A 21753-nucleotide genomic window follows, 5' to 3' on the forward strand; every position below is an offset into this window, starting at 1 on the left:
GATTTGGGTGTTATCCGCATAGAGATGATAGAGGATTCCAGATTTACTTAGGAGGTTCCCTAATGGTTCAAGATAGAGATTAAACAGAGTGGGAGCAATGATAGAACCTTGAGGGACGCCTTGACCAACGACCAGTGAAGACGAGAGACTGTTCGCAATCTTTTTTTTTTTTTGGAGAACCTTTATTATTACTTCAAGCAATTACAAGTATGGGCCTACAACCACCCCGGCCGGCCGCTAATCAGAGCAAAAGTACAGCAGAGCAATATGAAAAATTATAGCAGTTCGAAAACCGGGGTCTTACAAATGTCCAGGGCACGACTTGTATTGAAGCGTACAGGTCTGAATGCAGGATTATAAAGGTTCATTTTATAATAAAGGAAAGACTAAAAGTAAGTGCCATACAGTCATACATGTTCCCACAATAGTGAGCATAAATCAGGATATCCGCAAATTGTACACATACAAATGAAGCATTGGGGGGAAGGTAAGCAAATCAGGATAAACGTAGGCACAAACCCGTTATGTAGCAAAGCTCAACCCCACCCCTCAATACGAACCATACTGTAGGAGACATGACGATCGACGACACTAAGAAGGAGAAAGACTAAAGGCCCATAGAAACAAATAACGGACAATTTAACAAACCCCATCCCCCCTACCCCCCACCCTGCACCCCTGCAGAAGGCCACGGCCTACCCCCCCAGCAGCGTGCCTGTCGCCCCAATGGAGACCTGAAATGTAGAAAAGAAAAGAAGAAGAAAAAAGTGGAGGAGGGCCCTCGATCTTGCCACCCGGCCCCGCCCTACACCCCTGCGCCCAGGAGACATCACAAAAGCAAGAGCAGAATAGTCACGGAGAACATCAATCATCGACCAAACCAGCCTTATAATCCCGGTCGAATGTCCCCCAAGTACCGTCAACCAACAATAAGTCCACTAGACCCTGGACGGTGTAATCCCTGGCCTTGTCTATCAATGGAACCAACATACGTCCACTGATCAATCGGTACACAGAGCGGCGTGGAGGGTCCAAGTGATCCGGGCGGGCAAGGCCAAGTTACCGCTTCAAAGGACTTCAGCAAGCCAAACCCGTCCGAACATGTATGGTGGAAATCCGGATTGCGTCGACATTGGCCCTGAGAGCATCCCCAAGGCCGAACACAGTCTCATCATCCAAGGAGGGAGTCACACAACCCGGCAAACGCTGAGACAGCACCGGGGCAGTCCAAAAAATAGATCGGCGTTGTTTCCCCAGCCTCCAAGTAGACATGTGCCCCGAAGAGACACTTGCATGCACCACCAAGCAGTCCAGGGCGATAACAGGAGCCGGGTCTTCCAGCGGCTCCAGGAACCTAGGTGCAGCTGGAGCACTCCGCATGGACACAGAGGCGGGCACGTCAGCACTCCGTTGAGGTCGAACTGTGCCCGCGTAAAATGACGGGGCAACAATGGCAGCCATCCTCCTTCCCAAGTCCCGGGCATTACAGATCGGGGTTTCGTGCATGTTCGTTAGTGCAGCCAATACATCTTTGGACGTGGGCTCCCTCTCGCGCCGCCAGTCCCCTGATCTCATCCACACGGCAGCCGTTTGACCTGGGTGTAGTCCGCATAGGGGGGCGCCGGCCGCCATCTTAGCCGATCCGGCCACGTCCCACTTTACCGCACCTCAGAGACTGAGCCCCAAACCAGGGCACTACAGGATTCACGACCGGGACTCAAAAATGCAGGGCAGGCTCCCCGGAGAAGAGTCACCAAAGGGCTAAACAAAATCTCTGCCGCCCCCCGGGAGCTGCCCGCCGATTCCGGGGGTAGTCCTTGATTATGCCCAGACACAGAACTGAGGAGGGGGGCCAGATATCGTGCGCCCCCTCAACCCTGCTTTGCCACGCAGCCCCACGGGGCACTCCGTTAAGTGGACTGGGTCGTCACTGCCGCCATCGGCCCATCAATTCACCGGCGCCCTCCGGCCGACTCCTCACCACCACCAGTGGCTGCTGTTGTCGCAGTCGCGGTCGGCTGCTCCTCTCAATCGACACCCCGGTCCCAGCACCGCGAAGGCCTCAGAAGAGTCGGGCCATATCTCCGGGTCCGCCGCACGCAGAAGCCTCAGGAGCAAACGGTAAGTGGTAGTTCTCCTTCGCCTACGTAAATATGCTGTTATGGCTCAGGATAGTTGCCAGGATGTATGCGCGGGGTGAGAGGGCTCACGGAGCCGAGTGTCTATGCGGCCATCTTGGTCGCTGGCTTGGCTCCTCACTGTTCGCAATCTTGATCATTTGGGATCTGTCTGAGTGGAATGAGGCAAACCATTTGCGAACTGTGCCTTCCACGTCCATTCTCTGTTGAAGAGTGTTAAGGAGGGTGTTGTGATTAACAGTGTCAAAGGCGGAGGAGGAGCTACGTCACCAACTAAGATGGCCGCATAGGCGCCCGGCTCCGCTGACCTCCGTTTCCAGCCGGATGATCCTGCAACTTACCCTGAAATCACGCCCGACTCCAGGGAGATGAAGCCTTGCTGAATCGTTTGGTTCAATCCCCAGACTTTTGTCGCCAGAATTGACGGAGTTATGTCGTCTTCTGGATCCTGGCCTAACGCAGCTAGTAAGCTAGGACCTTGAGTTTGAGCCCAGCCGGGACGTAGTTGAACAACATCGGCCGTGTGACTACGACAGGGTCCGGTCTCAGCAGTGGAAGTCTCCAGATCTGATTTTGATGGCGATTGATGTAGTTTCCTTGATGTCGTCGGACAATTGACCTGAGCGTCTGTGGAGGCTCTGGGACTTCTGGCCCGGGGACCCGGTTTGACATCGCCGGGGTCCGCCGGGGTGGGGCCCTCGCCTGCTGTCCAGGGCCACTTTGTCTACAGGACGCCCTCAGTTGTGACCCGCTCCGCTCTGTCATGGCCCCCCCAGGAGTACCGGGCTCCTCGGGGCCTACCCCAATGCTTGTGATCGGAAGAGCGGAGGCGGATCTGACGAATAAAGAGCCGACATTACGGACCGTGCTGGCCGCCGTCATGGAGCTACAAGCGCATATTGAATCTCGACTCGATAATATGCTTGCCGATGGGCCTGACTTGGACTGTTTGGGACCGGGCTCTGATCTTCCACTACGTCTACCAATATCGACGCTTCCCGTGAAGTCTGAGAGGGCCAATGGTGACCGCCCAGGGCATAATGATCTGGTGCAGCCCTTGTGTTGTGTACCGACAAAGAGTAGCGACCTTGGTTCCCCGAGAGTTGGTTGCACCTGCCATTGTTGTCTCCTGGGGTGGTTCCGTTTGGCCTCTTTATCCTGGAGTTTCTCGTAGGAGCCGACTGGGTTGCCACAACATCTCTGCCTTCCCTGTTTGCTGTGCCGCTTTTGCGGAGGGAACATCGCTTGGAGAGGGTGTCGATGATAGAGGGCCTGTCGATGATCGAGGCAGGTAACAACTTTGTTTTTCGGACTCTCTGTGGACTATCCTCCTCGGTACTCCTTTCGTATCCTGGATCTACAATGACTGCGGTGCTGCTGCCGGATGGTGTTTTCATGCAAGATCGGAAGGGCCAAGGATGAGACTGCTTCGATTGGTTTGACTTTGGGGCCTTGGCGGACATGGGACTTGGTTCTGGTTTTAGAGTGAGGTCGGGAGGGTTTAGTGATTCCCCAGTATTTTCACTGTCATATCTCCTGGTATTATCTGTGCTATTCGTAGGGGCGGTTGGTGTCCGGCTGGGGAGAAGGAGACCGGGTGCTTATACGTTTTCTCCTCCATTTTTTTTCCCTACTTTTAGGGTTTTAGTTTTTTGGGGTGACAGGCACGCTGCTAGGGGGGTTAGGCTGTAGCCAACTGCAGGGGTGCAGGGTGGGGGGCTGGAGGGGGGGTTGTTTTGCCTTTATTTTGTTTCCATGGGCTTTTTCTTCCTTTCCTTTTCTTCCTTTTATTAGTATAGTTAGCGAAACATTCTGATTGTATCGTTTATCCGTATCGGGTGCTCTTGCTTTCTTCATTATCCTGATCTTTGGGTGGGCGGGCTCTGAGGGCTGGCGCTTGATGTAGACTGTGTATTGTATGGTTTTATATCCTGGATAGTATGTTTTAACGCCTGTGTCTCAATTGTAGCTGTTCCTGACCTGCATATCCTGTTGCTCCACCTAGCCACCATATTAGTATTTTCGATTGTGTGACACCCGATACGTTTATTTAGTTAAATTAAAATAAAACCTTTATCCTATTCTGTGACTTAATTCTGCATTTAATACGAACATTATCCTGAATTGCTGCCGGACCTCAGGGATGTCGGCTGAAGAGCTGTGGCATACCGTAGTATGCTTGCTCCTATTTTTGACATTTTGACAAAAGCCAGACTGAAACATGTCAAGGAGATTATTGTCCATAATGTGTTGGGAAAGTTGTTTTGCAACACATTTTTCTGTGAACCTTTCAAGAAAAGGGAGATTGGTGATGGGGCGGAAGTTATTGAGGTCGTTTGCATCTGCAGAGCGTTTTTTTAGAAGGGGGTAACCTGTCCTGTTTTGAGGACAACTGGGAGGGATCCTTGACTGAGGAAGAGATCAACTAGCCTGGTCCAATAGGAGAGAGTGTTGGTATAGAAATGAATGGTGATGACACTAGGTATGGGGTCAGAAGAATGGTTGGAGGGTTTGGTTTCGTGGATGCATTTGAGGAGATCATCTTTCGAGATGGCGGCAAAGTTCTGCCAAGTGACTAAGGATTTTCGCTCCTCAATGGGGGAGGGGTGGGTGACCTGTTCCTCCAGAGATTTTACCTTTTGATCAAATAATATAGCAAACTCAGTTGCTTTCTTTGTAGCATTCTCTTGTTATGGTTAATGTTTAAAAAATGTTAAAGCTTAACTTCAAAGGTGTGAAATGAACGTACTCCGTCTGGAGTGGTTACAATGTACCTGTCTGCAAGGTAGTGACCCTTGAAGGAGCACCCTCGGGTGACCACTGGATGACACCTCCATGTTACACACAGTCAAAGTGCCTCTTGACAGCCTCTCTACCTCTGCACCAGAATCTGTCATATGGCATGGGCACAGAGGCAAAGGATTCCTTCTTTGGCTAGGGTCTAGGTGACATGCAAATGAGGGTATGCTTCCTTGGGAGTGTACCCCTGCTTAATGTGTGCTGGCACAATCCATATTCCATATTACGCATCTGCTTCAGTAATGCCAAATTGCACTGGGGTGCAAAAAGCAGACACACATGCCCGCGTAACCCCAGGGCCCTTTGCATAATAGATTTGTGCACGTTTGACAGTTGTTTACAAAAATCAGGCAAATACATATATCAGTAAACAAAATAAGGAATTTCATGTCTGACAATCGGAGACTAGATGGGATGAAGCAAGAAGAAAGCATGGTCATTGCTGTAAACCCCATATTCATGGAAGTCTCCATGGACTAGCACATAAGATGAAATCCCCTCTCTGCATACCCCACCTCCCCTTGTGAGGCTTGGGCAATCAGTGGAAGGGCAGCAGCTCTTGCTAAAACCATCAGTATGTTACAGTGTGAGCTGTGGGAGGTAGATAGGGGTATTGGGCCCACAACTGCAGAGAAGTGATAACATATCGCTGTGGCATGCTGGTCTTCCATTCAGCCGTGGCTGCCATCACTGAATAACAATTGCCCTCGGTGGGAACCTGAGTGTACATCTGTTTTCTGCTGTAATGTAGTGACAGTGGGGAAACAAGCCCACAGATGTCCTGGTGGTGAGTTTTCACCCTCAGTTAGAGTCTGAAGCAGCCCCATTTTTCTCAGTGGAGTCCTAAAAATCAGCACCTCCAATTCTCTTTATATTCCTATTCCACTGTCACGGTTTCCATTCATGTACATTCCACACTTTATTTTGTTTCGCTCTTTACCTGTTCTTCCCCCCTTAGAACGGCTCTCACCTTTGACGGATCTTTCGCCTAACTCTTCTCTTTTGTTTTTCCTTATGCTTCTATAATCATTTACTTTTTCTTTTCCTTCCTTTTCACCCTTTCTCTTCCCTGACTCTCGGTTCTTTTTCTCTCACTCTCCTTCATGGCCTTTGTGTTTCTCTTTCTCTTTTCCTATCTTAAATATTGTACAGGGTGTATTTTTTGCAGGCTAAGAAATACCTGTGAAACCAAACAATGCACTTCAGTCGTTTTGACCTAGAGAGTGTTGCTAACTTACACTGCTTGGCGAAAGGACCTTAGATTATTTCGACTGTATTCCCCCATTACAAGATGGAAGTCGATTCAGCTGAGAACAGAAATTACTGTCTCGAAAGGATTACATATTTTGCAGGAAAACCAAGACGCCTAATTAGCACCCTCTAGTAAGGAAGCACTGATTCCAGAGGTAATTCCACATAGTTCCAAAACTTAGAATATCATTCATTCATTTTGATAACTTTATTGCGGTCATAGACCATAAAAGCACAGGTAAAATATGTACATACATAAAATTCATAAATAATTAAAGAATACATGGTTAAAAAGTTATTAAACAGTAAGTTATCAAAGTAATGATATCAAAACATCCCAGTTAATCACAGATTGTCACAATTCATTAAAGTGAGCCTTCTGCACCACATACCATATAAAAAACGGGATACCGCAAACACAATAGAGGGGGAGGTGTCATATCTTAAAATTCTGACAGCTTGTGAACATGTTCTTAAACCAAGGCTTCTACACAGAGGTGCCAACCAGCATCTCCTTATTGTACTGTAGGCTGGGCAGAGGAATAAGACGTGGACAATATCCTCTTTGGTGTTGTTACAAACTGGGCAAATTCACTCTTCTCGTCCATTCCATTTGCAAGTAAATGCCCCAATAGGTAAACAACCATGTCTTAATTGTGTGTAAAGTTTTCTTGCAAGGGGAGGCTGTATTAAGTCCAGAAACTCCTCCCTCTTAGACACAAGTTTTACCTGCAAAAATTCTGCAGACAGACTGCCCAGCGTTGTCGAGCTATGCAGAAGGCTTAGGTTGTAATGTCTCAGGGAGGCCAAGAGCTCCGTTCTATTCACCTCCGGGGTCTCCCATAATTGGGGCATACCAATTTGATGTACAAGGGCCTTGATATGTGCTAGCCAGGGAATATTCTTGGTCTTTAGGTGCCCCCAGACTGCAGCGAACTCAGCTCTATAGTCCTCAAGCTCAGGCACTGTCCAGAGCCTTCTCCAATACAGAAGAGGTCGGGTGGCTAGCAGTTCTGAGATGGACTCTAGGCCTGGATCTAATCTCAGGGGTGTGAGCGGGGTGCTCTGGGGGAGGCCTATCAGGTTCCGCATAAAGGCCTGTTCCACCTTGAGGAGGCTTGGTGAACTCTTATGGCCCCAGAGTTCTGCACCATACATCACAGCTGGTCTAGCTTGCGCCCCATTGATCTCAAGGGCTGGGGCAACTGGCTTAAACAGGGTTGTTCTGTGGAACTTGCCAATGCCTCCTCCGATCTGCGCCAACCTCAAAGCAGATTTGGATACCTGTGGGCCCCAACCGAAATCTTCAGTCAGGGTAACCCCCAAGTATATAAAGGTTTTCACCCTTTCGAGCGGGACGCCATTTAATTCCGGGTTGGGGCGAGTTCGCTTTGGGGGATGGAAGATCATAAACTTCGTCTTTGCTAAGTTTATCTCCAATCCCCTCAGAGCGCAAAAAGATACAAAACCATCCAGGACCCTCTGGATACCTGATGATGTTCGAGACAACAACAAGGTGTCGTCTGCGAACATCAGAGCAGGTACCTGGCCAGTGGCTAACCAAGGAGCATCACTGTCCCTGACCCTATCCAGTTCACCCGCCAGGCCATTTATATAAAGACTAAAGAGCGTGGGAGCCAGGGCACAGCCCTGGCGCACGCCTCTGGTCACGGGGAAGCGGGCTGATAATTCCCCATTCTTCCCGCATCTCACCTTGGTGTAATTCCCTGCATGGAAGCGCATCAGGACGTCTAGCAGATAGGGCGGGAGGTCTAGTTCTTTCAGTACCCTCCATAGGCTTTCCCTGGGGACAAGGTCGAAAGCAGCCCGCAGGTCTACGAAAACAAGGTAGAGGCTGCCACCCTCTACTCTTGCTGTCTTCCAAAAAAGGACCTGCAACCTAAAAATTTGGTCCAGGGTCGAAATTCCAGCTCTGAAGCCGGCCTGTAAGGTAGTCAATATTTTTTGCTCCTCCATCCACCCCAGCAATCTGTCCAGAAGGACTAGGCCCATTAGCTTCTGTGAAGTATCCAGGAGACTAATCGGCCGGTAATTTGATGGCACTAAGGGACAGCCCTTCTTGAAGATTGGCACAATCTCGGCTCCTGCCCAGGTGTCCGGTAACTTGGCTCCCCATAAGACAGCATTAAATAGAACAGCCAAGTACGGCGCCCAGATTTTTGGCTGGGAGCGGAAAAGGTCTCCTGGTAGTCTGTCGAGGCCTGGGGCTTTGTTAGGTAGTTGCCTGATGATCGCCGATTCCACCTCTTTTGACTGAGATGCTCTCGGTGTCTCCAGGGTCCTCCCTTGCCCTGGCGTCCCGCTGACCTAACGGATAGCCCAAGTCCGAGGCCCCCCGCAGTCGATACTCGTGTGGGGGGTCTGGGACTCGGGACATCCGGAGGGCATCATCTGTCACCGATTAGAATATCAATATCAAGGTACTGCCACTCATTGATGTGAGTGGCATCACTAATTGCTAGGGAAGGAATGCCGCCATTTTTTTTCTCCTGTGAAGATTGTAGTGAGGGACTGTAATTGTTCCCTTATCTATTGTCTCCAAATGTATAATGGTCTTCCTGTTTTCTTGCAGTGTGTGAATACCCTTCCCTCACTTATGGGCGAAGCAATCACAGAACAGATCTAGCCCATAACAAAATAAAGCAGGCAAACAATTATTTACCTGTTTCCTCAAAGTTCTGATCTCATGGATGATTCGGGTCATAAAAATAGTTTGCGCCTGGTAGGCAACCAGCGACCTCATTTTCCTAACAAAACAGACAGAAAAAAAGCATTCACTACAATATACTTATAACAACCTATCAATACACAGATGTGACCTGTCCTAAGAGCAAGCCAGTGGTGAACTACACATTTTGGACTGCCCAGCCTTTTAGGAGGTCTCTTTGAAGCACCACAGTTTTCATTTAATTTAGTTTCTTCCGTTTTATAGTGATAGTGAATATTACTAAAGTTCAATGCAAGAAATACTTGACTAGGATTTATCATGTCATTCAGTAAACAACGACCTGGACAGAAGATGGCTTTTTATAAAACGTGACTTGACCAAAGGATGGGCATGCGATAGCAAGAACATTCCAACATGTTGACAAAACTGCTATGCTGATATCAGACAATCAAAAAAAAAAATCGGGGGGACGAAAACACATATAGTGTAAACAAAGAGGAATGAAGGAAAGAGCACAGGTATTCCACCGCTATTTACTGAATTCTGCAGCGTAAAGATTGCTCTGAGTAAAAAAGTAATAATAAAACACTACTAATTGTTTACAATGTGAAATAGGGAATGTGAACCCATGCTCTGTGTTCAAATACATTTGATCACTAAACTTGAGTGATAGCACAATGTCTGACTGCATTGAAATACATTTTTTTTATATGACCTCACACATAGTTTAGGGGAGATTCTATGCTGCAAGAAAAAATATGTTATGTTTCTAGTTGATGAATAATCTTTCTGCAGATTCCTCACCTTGGGATCTACCCTTCTAGGCTTCAAACTGGCCTGGAAAGCTTTTCCCTGACAAGATCTCTGTAGAACGGCAAGATGGCTCTATGCTGCTCCAACTGTGAGTCCAGCCTAGACGTATCAACATCAGGGCATACTTGGCACCAAGCAGCAAGTCCATGATACTTTTCCATTCTCCAAGGAGGCACGAGGAGATGAACGAAGACAGCAATAACAGTGACAAATAGAACACATATGTTGTGCATATCTTGGGATCTTACTAATCACAGCATTAACTCATTAGGGGAGGAGGGAGAGCACTGAGAAATCTGTGAGGTTATGTATCCACCAGAAATATTTTTGACAAAGGTAACTTTTACTTATCGTGGATAAATCTTTCTGGTTATTCCTCACCTTGTGACTTAGACGTAAAGTAGTAGTGCTAGTGAATCGAAGTCATGCAACTCAGCTCGACAGAAGAAGAAGCAGTAGTGCTTGACTAAATCCTTCAAAGGTGACCAAAGAGCTTCCGGCAGATGTTTGTCTTGAGTGAGCCCTGGAGGTAGCCTTGGTTCTAATAGAATGAACATGAATGCTCGCAAGAGGATATTTCTTGGCATACCATTTCTTGATACATAGGATGATCCAATGTGAAATGTTATGATTAGTCACTGCTTTGCTCTTCTTCGTTCCAGGAAAGCCCACGAAGGGCTGCTCTGTCCCTTCGAGTGCAGTTGATGCAGTACGCCACCACATGAATGGGGTCCAGTCTATGCTGTTGATCCTTTTTCTTTTGTTGGCTGTTGAGGAGGGCAGAAAGATGGAAAGTTCCCAGAGGGAGTCCTATGAAATGTGGAAACCACTGTAGTTGGGAAAGATGGGGAGGTGCGAAGGACTAATTTGTATGGTTAAAAAACTATGGAGGGCAAAAAAACTGAATGGGCCTGAAGTTCTCCAACCCTATTTGTTGAAGGTATTGCCATCAACAAAACTGTCTTCGGTGTAAGAAGTCAAACTAGCAACTGTGCATCAGATCAAGCCATGTAGGTGATATAACACATAGGGAGTTGCCCTGTTCCCTGTCACTGTTTGTTGAACTGGCTCCCACACCCCCCCAAAACTAAGGTCACAAGTAGGTTCAAAGATCTGGCCCTTCTATTAGCAAAGAGGAAAACTACACAGAATTGGAAAGCTGCAAGGGGATCTAGGGTGACAGCTGGGCACAGAGCGCTTAAGCGGTGGCCAGAGTGGGGTGTTGATCCAGGAGGTGAGGAGGGGTCGTGGCTCCCTGGGTGTGGCCAGGGCCTGGGAGGTGTTGATGGATTGTAAGAGGGACCCACATCCGGTGTCACCAGTAGCATCCCCCGGAAGTTCAGTCGAACAGGGCCATGTTCAGACCTAACTGAAGGGCATGGCTTGCAACTACTTCTGCAAGGAGTCAGAGCTCTGGCCTACGAAGTATGATGCGGATGGTTGCTAGCATATGTTTGGCAAAAGGAGACTATCCTGCTGTGTAAAACATGCATACCTTGGAGTGTGACCCAGGAAGGAGGTAGGGATTGTTTGGGGAGGGGAGTTGAGGGTTGGATGATTGATTAATCTGATTCCAATGGTATACAATGTTATGATATACTATGCCAATTACCACTGTTGAGCAAACCAAATAAAATCTGTTTAAAAACCAAATACTGTTCATAAGCTCAAATGTGTATGCTGTAAAGAAAGTCAAAATGAGACTCAAACGCGACTATGGAACAATAAATCGAGTGGCAGGAAACAAGTTCAAACAAATCTTTTGGAAAGTGTGCCACTACTGATCAGGAACCCTGATGAAGCCACCTGAAGGCTAATAGGGCTGCTAGATAACCTTTAACTGTGGTCACTGCCAGACCCTGCCTTTTCAATGGACAATGCAAACCATAAGACATTGGAAAGGTGATATTTAAAGTGCCTGCGGCCTTCTGACTGGCACCACTAAATTACATTGTTCTAGCTTCCTGCCTGCTAAAATTACATCTTCGTTATGAAGATGTAAGGACTCTAACTGATCCAGATGAACAGAGTAGAAGATATGCTCCAGACCTGTGAGGCTACGGTGCCACCTGTAATAGTGTTTGTTGCTACTCATGTGTCTAGGCACATCATTATTAAAAATGTTTTTCAGCTAAACCTCTATGCCGTGTTATTCTTGTTAAAAACTGGTCCCTAATGCCACCAGTAGTATTTGACAGTTTTTTTTATTGTGGCTCAGTATATCCACATGATGTTAGTTTTAATGTGTATACGCGAGGGAGGACCCCCCCCCCCCATTTGTGATTGCACACCTCATCTGCTAAAAAAGCAGTTGCCACACTCCAGTCGATATTCAGTTTGACCATATATCTAGATCTTAAAACAACTAATACCTGGTGATTTAAAATCTGTGCTTATCACCATAATAGTGCTCCCGCACTAACTCAACTCGTCTTTTTTTTATGGTATAATGAGGGATTCATTCTCCCTTGTTCTCCTAATATCATGTTCATATACTGAGCGACAATAAAAAAAATTCAAAGGGGGCTTGGCTGGACGAGATGGCCGAACTGACGTAATCCGTTTCAGCTTCCGGTCCGCGCTAGTCTTATGGACGCCTAAAAGCATCCTACCTGCACCACGACTGCTGCCAAGCATGACCTGAGTGCCCACAGCCCAGGGCATGTGGGGACCTTACAATTTCTGTGCGTGCTGGTCCAGTGAAGCTGCACCGCTGTCTTCCTACCTCGGCTGGGGAGCCTGATAAAATGGCGGCTGCCACCCTCTAGGTCCAGTAGACTGCCAGAAGCCGGAGTGAGGGGCGCAGAGCTGCACTGATGCTGAGGCACCATCGACTTTCCTGCAGGACGAGCCATGCTGCAGAGTGGGGAACCGTGACGCAGACGGGGAGAAATCAGCCTGGAAGGGGCCGCTTGGCACACCTCCTGACGTGTCCCAAGACCTTGACTGGCCAAAGAAGCTGTCAAGCTGAGAGTCAGGGGGACCCACAGACCTTCATACAAGTGAGGCGCGGTGACATCAGCAGGCTGTATCCCTTTTTCTCTTTGCAAGTTGGTGGGAATAGCGCCTTGCGCCGATAGCTACAAGGCATGCCTGACCCTAAGATGCAGCCAGGCACCCTCGAGTGAAAAGACTGTTATAGAATGCCCCGTGTGCATGAGGCCAGAGACACTGAAGTACAGCACCTTCCCCTGATAGTTCAATCCTAGTGGTTGAGGCGAGATCGCTGCTAGGCAGGAGAAGCCGCTGCAGAATGGTGTGGGCTTGCATAGACATGTGGGGCAACACTAACTGTCAAAGAGTGGCTTGAGTATCACACATTCTGAGGTACCTGGGCTAGCCTTCCGCCCGCCACAGGAGTGCAATGGGTGAATCTCCCTTCTAACCAGACGCCCGGATCGCCCTCTGGCAACTTGGGAGTTACTACTCGTGTTCCCTGCACAGAGGCCCGCGGGAACACCCCTATCAAGCGTGGGAGCCTCGTCCTGGGGGTCCGACGCCAGTGGGGATCCTAAACAGTGATCTTCTTCTGAGCCCCCTTATCCTCCTATGAAGGAGAACAGCTACATAGCCAGACAGTACGCTAAAAGGTGTCCCTAGTTACCCTGGTCGGGGTCAGGTTGGATCCGCCTCTGTGCCGACGAAGAAGATGGTTACAAGAACATCCAATAAACTCTCTAATGTTTTTGCTCCAGCAAAAAAACGCTTATGTGATGCGGCGTCTTCCCCTACCTCGCCTAAGCAGCATCCCCTCGGACGATGTCCTGTCCCGGAAGCCTGCCGAGAGGCGTCCCTGGAAACGACCCTAACAACCCGGATCCCACCCCTCTGTCCTTTCTTCCAGGAGCCAATCACCAATGTCCTCGCACCGGAAGCACACTGCCGTGACCCCGGAAGTCCCTCCCTAACTCCAGACCCAGATGCCGGAAAAGACGGAAGCAGAAACAGGAGCCTCGTCGGAGAAGCGAACTCGTGGCAGGAGACTCGGACCGAAGACGAACCAGAGAGGGCGGCAGAAGAAGAAGACGTGTGGAGCGAAGACTGGTGGAGTCCGCAAGAGGTGGCTGGAGAGCGGCCGCAACTCACTGGAGAGTTGCGGCGGAGCCTGTGAGTATACAAACCCCAAGAACAGCCCCTGTAGCACATTAGGTGCATTGTATATATCTTTAGCATCACTGTTGGCTCTGGCTAAGATCACTGTAATATCTGTATAGCACCATTGGGGGACCCTACCAGTGTACAGCACTGTTACCGATACGAACTTCCCCTCACAAGACACACACAGGACACCTCTTCTTACCTGCTCTCTCTCCCTTCCTTACCTATATCCAATTCCCCTACCCTCCTCACTGTCGGTTCTAACCCCCTCACCCTAACCCTGTGTCGGTTGCGGTTTACGCTCATGGAAGTCCAGTTGGACTAACGGCTCCCCTTTTGTTCTCTTTTTACCTCCGAGGACTAAGCCAGGAGCGGACCTCCCCGAAGATTCAACATCCCAACGCAACGTTGGAGAAGACTGAAACGCCATTCGTTGGAGCCTTGACTTTATTTTCTCCACCTTTCACTGGAGTCTAAAGTGCACATTGAAATAAAACAAACGTCATTGCCCACTACATACGGCCTCCTTGCCTGTTATTCAGGCCCGCCATCACCCCAAGATCACAATTGGTGTCAGAAGTGGGATCTGCTGGAAGCATGGAGGCTGCGGTCAAAAAAATGGCGGAATCCCAAGAACAGTTGGGGAAACTGATGGAACGTTTCTTGAAAACAGCCGAGGATGACAGGGGTTAGCTACACGATGTCCTCAAGGGTCAGGGAGACGCTCACGACCAGGCCATGGGTAAACTCACAGATGCCTTAGGACAGCAAAGGCCAGTGGCTTCTCTTCCTTCGGTGGTCTTACAGAAATATGTGCTGGGGAACGACCCGGACTGTTTCTTCACGAACTTTGAGAGACTGGCCCAGGCCGCTTCCTGGCCGGCTGACCGCTGGGGCCAATACCTGGGACCCCTGTTGACCGGAGATCTACAAGCGGCCTACCAGCAAGCCAATATCCAAGGCAATACTTCCTATGAAGACATCAAGAAATGCATCCTAGAAGGCTTGGGCATAGACGATGAGACCTATCGGGTCAAGCTACGGCAAACTAAGGAAGGTACCCAAGAAACCCCTCGAGCCCTGTCCTTTCGTATCAAGGACTTAACCAACTGGTGGCTTAGACCTGACACGTCGACAAAAGAAGAAATATTAGCCAAGATATACCTGGAACAATTCCTGGCTTCCCTGCATCCAGCCACCCAGAGGTGGATAAGGCAACATGCCCGCCTCACTTTGGACAGCGCAGTGGAAATAGTGAGTGCCTACAGCCGAGCCCAAGAGTTCCAGAGAACAAGAGACGAACACAGCAACAGGCCCATGCCTCAAACAGCTTCCGACCCCACCGAACACCCCTACCAAGGAAACCGGATCCCCTCCCTCTCTTGCCGACTCCTGTCATATACAGACCACCCAATCCTGGACCTCAGTGCTATAATAGTGGGGGTTTTGGCCACATAGCCCGGGTTTGCCCACAGAAGGAAGAACGGATGGAAGTGGGGCTCGTCCGGAACTTCGTTTGTGACACCGCTGGGGCTGCACCTCCAGCGTTTCGTTGCCCAGTGAGAATTGATGGACAACCCATTTTAGCCCTGGCCGACACAGGCTGCAGACAAAGCATTCTCCATCCCCAGGATATGCCCACACCTGTTGGTCCTCCCACAGGCATGGTTGCCATCCAATGCGTTCATGGCGACACCAGAAGATACCCCACCACTCAAATACGTATCAAACATCCGAAAGATCCCGGAACCGACCTTACGGTGGGACTTATCCCAGCGCTGCCGGAACAGGCCATTTTAGGGAGCGATTACCCTGGCCTTCCGAAGCTCCTTCAGGACACAACCGACTCGCTGACCCAGTGGTGGGCTGATGCTCCTTTTTCTCGGGACCAGTCCCCGCCAAATCCAACACCCAAACAACGGAAAACCCGTAACCAAAAACGGTAGGAGAAAAGAGGCCATATCACTGCATACCCCGTAATACCCGAAGAGCACCCCTGACAGACGGACAGGGAATTCCGGGCCTCGCAAAGAGAAGACCCCATCCTGCAGGAAGCATGGGGTAAAGCCTTGGACAACGAAGACCCCTTACAAGTAGGTCCCTATTTCTTTAAAAAGAATGGACTGTTATACAGAAAAGGAGGTCCTCGCCAGCCCCCCCAGTTATTGGTACCAGGGCCTTTCCGGGAGAATGTCATGTTCCTTGCCCACAGTCACCTGTTGGGGGGTAATTTTAGCGACGAAAAAACAGGTCAGTCTATTCTGGACAAATTCTACTGGCTAAGTGTTCATCAGCAAGTAAGGACTTCCTGTCGGGAATGCCCGGTCTGTCAGAGAAACAGCAGGTATCGGCCTTCTAAAGCCCCCTTACAACCCCTGCCTCTTATCGACATACCCGCAGTAGAGTCGGAATGGACATTATAGGACCCCTACTGGCGTCCCGCAGCGGTTGTCGGTATGCCCTAGTCCTTGTTGATTATGCCACCCGCTTCCCTGAGGCCATACCCTTACGCCAACCCACCACCCAAAACATAGCCAAAGCATTAATCACAGTATTCACCAGAGTGGGATTTCCCAGGGAGATCCTTACGGATCAGGGCACCCCCTTTGTTTCCGCCCTCATGAGGCAGGTGTGCTCCCAGCTAGGGATAAAGCAGATCCGGACATCCGCTTACCACCCGCAAACGGACGGGTTGGTCAAGCGATACAACGCCACCCTCAAACTCACTTTGAAGAAACTGCTGGCTTCAGAGGCTAAAAAGTGGGAAGAGATGCTACCGTTAGCCCTGTTTGCTATCAGGTGTAAGGTTCAGAGGAGCACAGGCTATTCCCCCTTCAAGCTCCTTTATGGTCGCCCTCCCCAAACCCTTCTGGACATGGCCCAAGAGGCCTGGGAGACAGAACCCGACCGTACTCGACCCCTCCCTGAATACCTCGAGAACCTCAAGACACATCTAGCAGAACTACAAGACATAGTCAGACAGAATATGGAAAATGCCCAAACATCCCCAAAACAACAATACGATAAAGGCACTAAAACCAGAACCTTTGGGGTAGGAGACCTAGTGCTCTTAATGATGCCTTCCTCTGACCAGAAACGAATGGGTCAGTGGCAGGGACCCTACTCCGTTCTCCGACAAGTGACCCCGGTCACCTATGAGCTGGAGTTAGACCCAGCTCGGGGAACTACCCAGATATACCACGTAAATCACCTCAAGAAATGGGAAGGGCCCCGACCGGTCCTGTCAGGAGTGACCCTCAATCCATCTCTTTCCTTTGAAGCCTGTTTCGAACCTGACTTAGTAGAACCCCAAAAACAGAACCTTTGGGACGTCCTACTGTCCCTACGGCATGTTTTTTCTTCCACACCTGGACGTACCTCTATAATAGAACACACCATATATACAGAGCCTGGGAAGACAGTCCGCCTACGACAATTCCGGGTCCCGGGCGCCCGCAGGACTGTCATACGACAAGAAATTGAGCAGATGTTGTGCATGGGAATTAAACCGTCCATACGCGACGGGAATTCCCCCATCGTTTTAGTGCTGAAACCTGACGGATCGATACGATTCTGTATCGATTTCCGCGAAGTTAATAAGATTTCCAGCTTTGACACATATCCCCTACCTCGCGTAGACGAGATGATTGAAAGAATAGGAAAAGCAAGATATTTTTGCACACTTGACCTATGTAAGGGCTACTGGCAAAAACCCCTGAAAGAAAACTGCTTTTTCCACCCCGACAGGTTGTTCCAGTTCACAGTCCTACCCTTCGGCCTTCACGGGGCGCCCGCAACTTTCCAGAGGACCATGAATCACATCCTACAACCTCATTCCCAGTACGCAGGAGCTTACCTCGATGATATCATCATCTATAGCGACACTTGGGACCAACACCTAACCCACTTACTACAGGTTATCACCTCCCTAAGATCTTTTGGTTTCACTATCAATCCCTCCAAAAGCACCCTGGCTGCCCAGACCGTGAAATACCTCGGTTTTCTCCTGGGCGAGGGTGTTATACGTCCCCAAAACAACAAGATCGGCGCCATACAGTCCCTTCTTTTTCCCCAGTCCAGAAAAGACCTCCGAGCATTTCTAGGCCTTCTCGGTTATTACCGACGGTTCATCCCCAATTTTTCACAGAGGGCTCCTCCTCTCACGGATCTATTAAAGAAAACCGCAAAAACAGACGAAGCCCTGAAGAATCCAACACCTCTGCTCTGGCACGCCTTTAACGAACTAAAGCTCGCCCTAACCTCCAAGCCAGTACTAGTGAGCCCGGACAATTCCCAACCCTTCCTGCTGCAGACAGACGCATCAGCTCAGGGTTTAGGTGCCGTTCTCTCCCAGAAAGACAAAAACGGAAATGAAAGACCCATACTATATATGAGTAGGAAGTTGTTTCCCAGAGAGATGAATTATGCAGTCGTAGAAAAGGAGGCTCTCGCCATTAAGTGGGCTGTTGAAAGCCTGCGCTATTACTTGGAAGGATGGGACTTTCTCTTATACACGGACCATGCCCCTTTGGAGTGGATGGCCTGGAACAAAGGACACAACAACCGGGTCCTCCGCTGGTTTTTAGCCTTGCAGCCCTATAGGTTCAAAACCATACACCGAAAGAGATCAGAACAAGGGAAAGCCGATTATCTTTCCCGGTACCCCACTACCCCGACCCGTACAAGAAGGACAGCTAGGAGAAAGGGATGTGATGCGGCGTCTTCCCCTACCTCGCCTAAGCCGCATCCCCTCGGACGATGTCCTGTCCCGGAAGCCTGCCGAGAGGCGTCCCTGGAAACGACCCTAACAACCCGGATCCCACCCCTCTGTCCTTTCTTCCAGGAGCCAACCACCGATGTCCTCGCACCGGAAGCACACTGCCGTGACCCCGAAAGTCCCCCCCTAACTCCAGTCCCCGATGCCGGAAAAGACGGAAGCAGAAACAGGAGCCTCGTCGGCGAAGCAAACTCGTGGCAGGAGACTCGGACTGAAGACGAACCAGAGAGGGCGGCAGAAGAAGAGGACGTGTGGAGCGGACTGGTGGAGTCCGCAGGAGGTGGCTGGAGAGCGGCCGCAACTCACTGTTGAGTTGCGGCGGAGCCTGTGAGTATACAAACGCTAAGAACAACCCCTGTAGCGCATTACGTGCATTGTATATATCTTTAGCGTCACTGTTGGCTCTGGCTAAGATCACTGTAATATCTGTATAGCACCATTGGGGGACCCTACCCGTGTACAGCACTGTTACCGATACGGCCTTCCCCTCACAAGACCCACAGAGGACACCTCTTCTTACCTGCTCTCTCTCCCTTCCTTACCTATATCCAATTCCCCTACCCTCCTCACTGTCGGTTCCAACCCCCTCACCCTAACCCGGTGTCGGTTGCGGTTTACGCTCATGGAAGTCCAGTTGTACTAACGGCTCCCCTTTTGTTCTCTTTTTACCTCCGAGGACTACGCCAGGAGTGGACCTCCCCGAAGATTCAACATCCCGACGCAACGTTGGAGAAGACTGAAACGCCATTCGTTGGAGCCGTGTCTTTATTTTCCCCACCTTTCACTGGAGTCTAAAGTGCACATTGAAATAAAACAAACGTCATTGCCCACTAAATACGGCCTCCTTGCCTGTTATTCCGGCCCGCCATCACCCCACGATCACAGCTTACCAACAGACCAAGACGAGGGAACGAACACTATGGCGCTTACCAAAAAGGACCTTCTGGCTTCCCTGCGCAAATTCAAAACGGAGTTGCGGAGGAGCGGAGTCAAGATATCACAAACTCCATCGAGCAACTGAAGTCTGATCTTAATGCCCGGATGGCCACCTCCAACATTACGTGGACTCTGGGCACTAGGGTGGTGGACCTGAAAGCGCAAACTCAGGAAGTTGACAAACGTTCCTCGGAGCTGCAGGAAAATATGCTGGCCCTCCAGGACCAGATATGCCAAACTCAGTAAAAGGCAGAGGACTTGGAAAACAGAGCGCGACAGGAAAACCTGCAAATTCATGACCTGGAGGAAGGAGCGGAAGGGCCAGACCTTGAGGCGTTCCTTGTGGGTCTGTAAGCGGAGATCCTTAGTCCACAGACACTTAAGATCAAACTCGACATGGTGCATAGGGTTGGAGGCCCGCCGGCCGGCAACAGGAAGCGGACTTGAGATGTCCTCGTGAAATTCCACTCATGCAAGGTAAAGGAAGCAGTCTTTATGGCGGCTCGGAAGAAGGGTGATATTTCCTTTTAGAGACACACAGCACTATCTCTCAAGAGTTGGTGCTGGCGACCTTGGAAAGGAGGCAACAGTTCAGCCATATCACATCTAAATTGTGCAACAAGAAAATCAATATCGATGGACCTACCCATTTGGCTTGACAACAACACATTGTAGACCTGCGAGAGGGTCTTGAATTGTTGGGTCTCCCCACGGGCATCTGAACCCTCGAAAAGCAAGACACAGGGAGCTTGGAACACTGGCTCCCATATGTTGCAATGGTCTACTAGTCCGCGAGGTCACCACAAATGTTAAACTCAGGGGTTACAGATATCTTTCTACTGCACAGGGAGACACGGGCTGCCGTGGACTGATGATACTTCACTGAAAGACGTTTCAGACTGGGAGTGGACAAACAGCTCCCAGAAGGGGAAACAAGTAACTAAACGGCCCCTGAGAACGCTTGTGCCCACAAATTTGCGAATTTGAACTCCAGCGACCTGGGGAGAGACGACACAGAGAGACTGCATTCCAGCGCAGGGCCAACTTAGGCCCAGATACCTAGGGGATAACGTCCTTTACTACAGCGTGACCGACAACTCAGCGGCAGAAAGTTATGCAATCAGACTTCTATTGCTTATGCTGGGGCATACAGAGTCTGTCTCGTGGCCTGATTATACTGGTAAGGTGTACACATTTGTTTATTCAGAGTGTCCGGACTAGCCGCGAGCGGGGACCTAGGTCACGCTGTCCCCGCATCAAGTGTCCTGGGTTCTTCAACCCACTGTCGGAGGACTACCATTGATCCGACGGTTGATGATGTTGTTGAGGTTATGTTTTGGGGGTTTGAATTTGTTGGTGGGAGGGGGAGAGGGACTGGTGGCGGCTTTTTAAACACTCTGCACGACTATGTTTTGTTCAAGGTGCATTATACATGGTGGATATATCCTGACAGCTTGCACAGCAGAGCCTTTGTTACAAGAGACATGAGATCAACTCACAGGTTCGGGAGAGGACGGGGGGACTCACTATCAGACAGATGGTCCTCGCTTTAGGCTCCTGGAACTTGAAGGGCCTTAACTCGCCGCAAAAGCGACAAAAGATCTAGAAATATCTTACCGATCACCACCTAGATATAGCTGCCATTCAGGAGACACATCTCTCAAGGGCAGAGGATACTCGCTTTTGCCACAAGCAGTATCCACTGATTTACAGGGCCTCTGCACTTACTAAACATCGAGGCGTTGCAATTCTTTTCCATACTGCCACGAAATTTCAACCCACTGACACCAGAGTAGACAGGGACGGAAGGTGGATCATGGTTAAGGACATTCTGATGGGTAAACTTTGCACATGTATTGTGCTCTATGCGCCTAACACGGGGCAGACAGCCTTTTTACATACACTAATGGGAAAAATAAGGGATTGGTCAGAAGGGCCAACAATTTTATTGGGGGATTTCAAGCTGACCTGGCAGACAGATTTAGACGCGAAAACAACACTGGGTGTGGGCTTCCCACAGTAAGGCCAAGCCTCTCTATCTATAAGCAACAAAACAGAAGCCAGTACTGTAATGTCTAATTGAAGAAGGAAATTAATTACTACGCATAAAGAATTAAACTGAGTGCAAGTTAGGACCAATTGTCAGGCATGAATCATATTTTTTATTTGTAAAGATTTTTCAACATATTCGTTGGTTAAGGTTCACCAAACATTTCACAACAATATCACTAACCAAACAGTACAAAATACAA

The 21753-nt window shown here is 49.5% G+C and overlaps 1 protein-coding gene across 1 annotated transcript in view; it reads right to left on the reverse strand.

Moving 5' to 3' along the window:
• The window catches only part of LOC147673861 (uncharacterized), a 1240526-nt gene that overhangs the window by 317502 nt on the left and 901271 nt on the right, over positions 1-21753 (reverse strand). The window contains exon 10 of the mRNA XM_086947748.1: positions 8872-8956. Within this exon, the coding sequence (XP_086803874.1) occupies positions 8872-8956 (85 nt within the window). The remainder of the gene's footprint in view (positions 1-8871; positions 8957-21753) is intronic.

This window comes from Lissotriton vulgaris, chromosome 12 (genome assembly GCF_964263255.1).
Source record: "Lissotriton vulgaris chromosome 12, aLisVul1.2, whole genome shotgun sequence".
NCBI lineage: Eukaryota > Metazoa > Chordata > Amphibia > Caudata > Salamandridae > Lissotriton > Lissotriton vulgaris.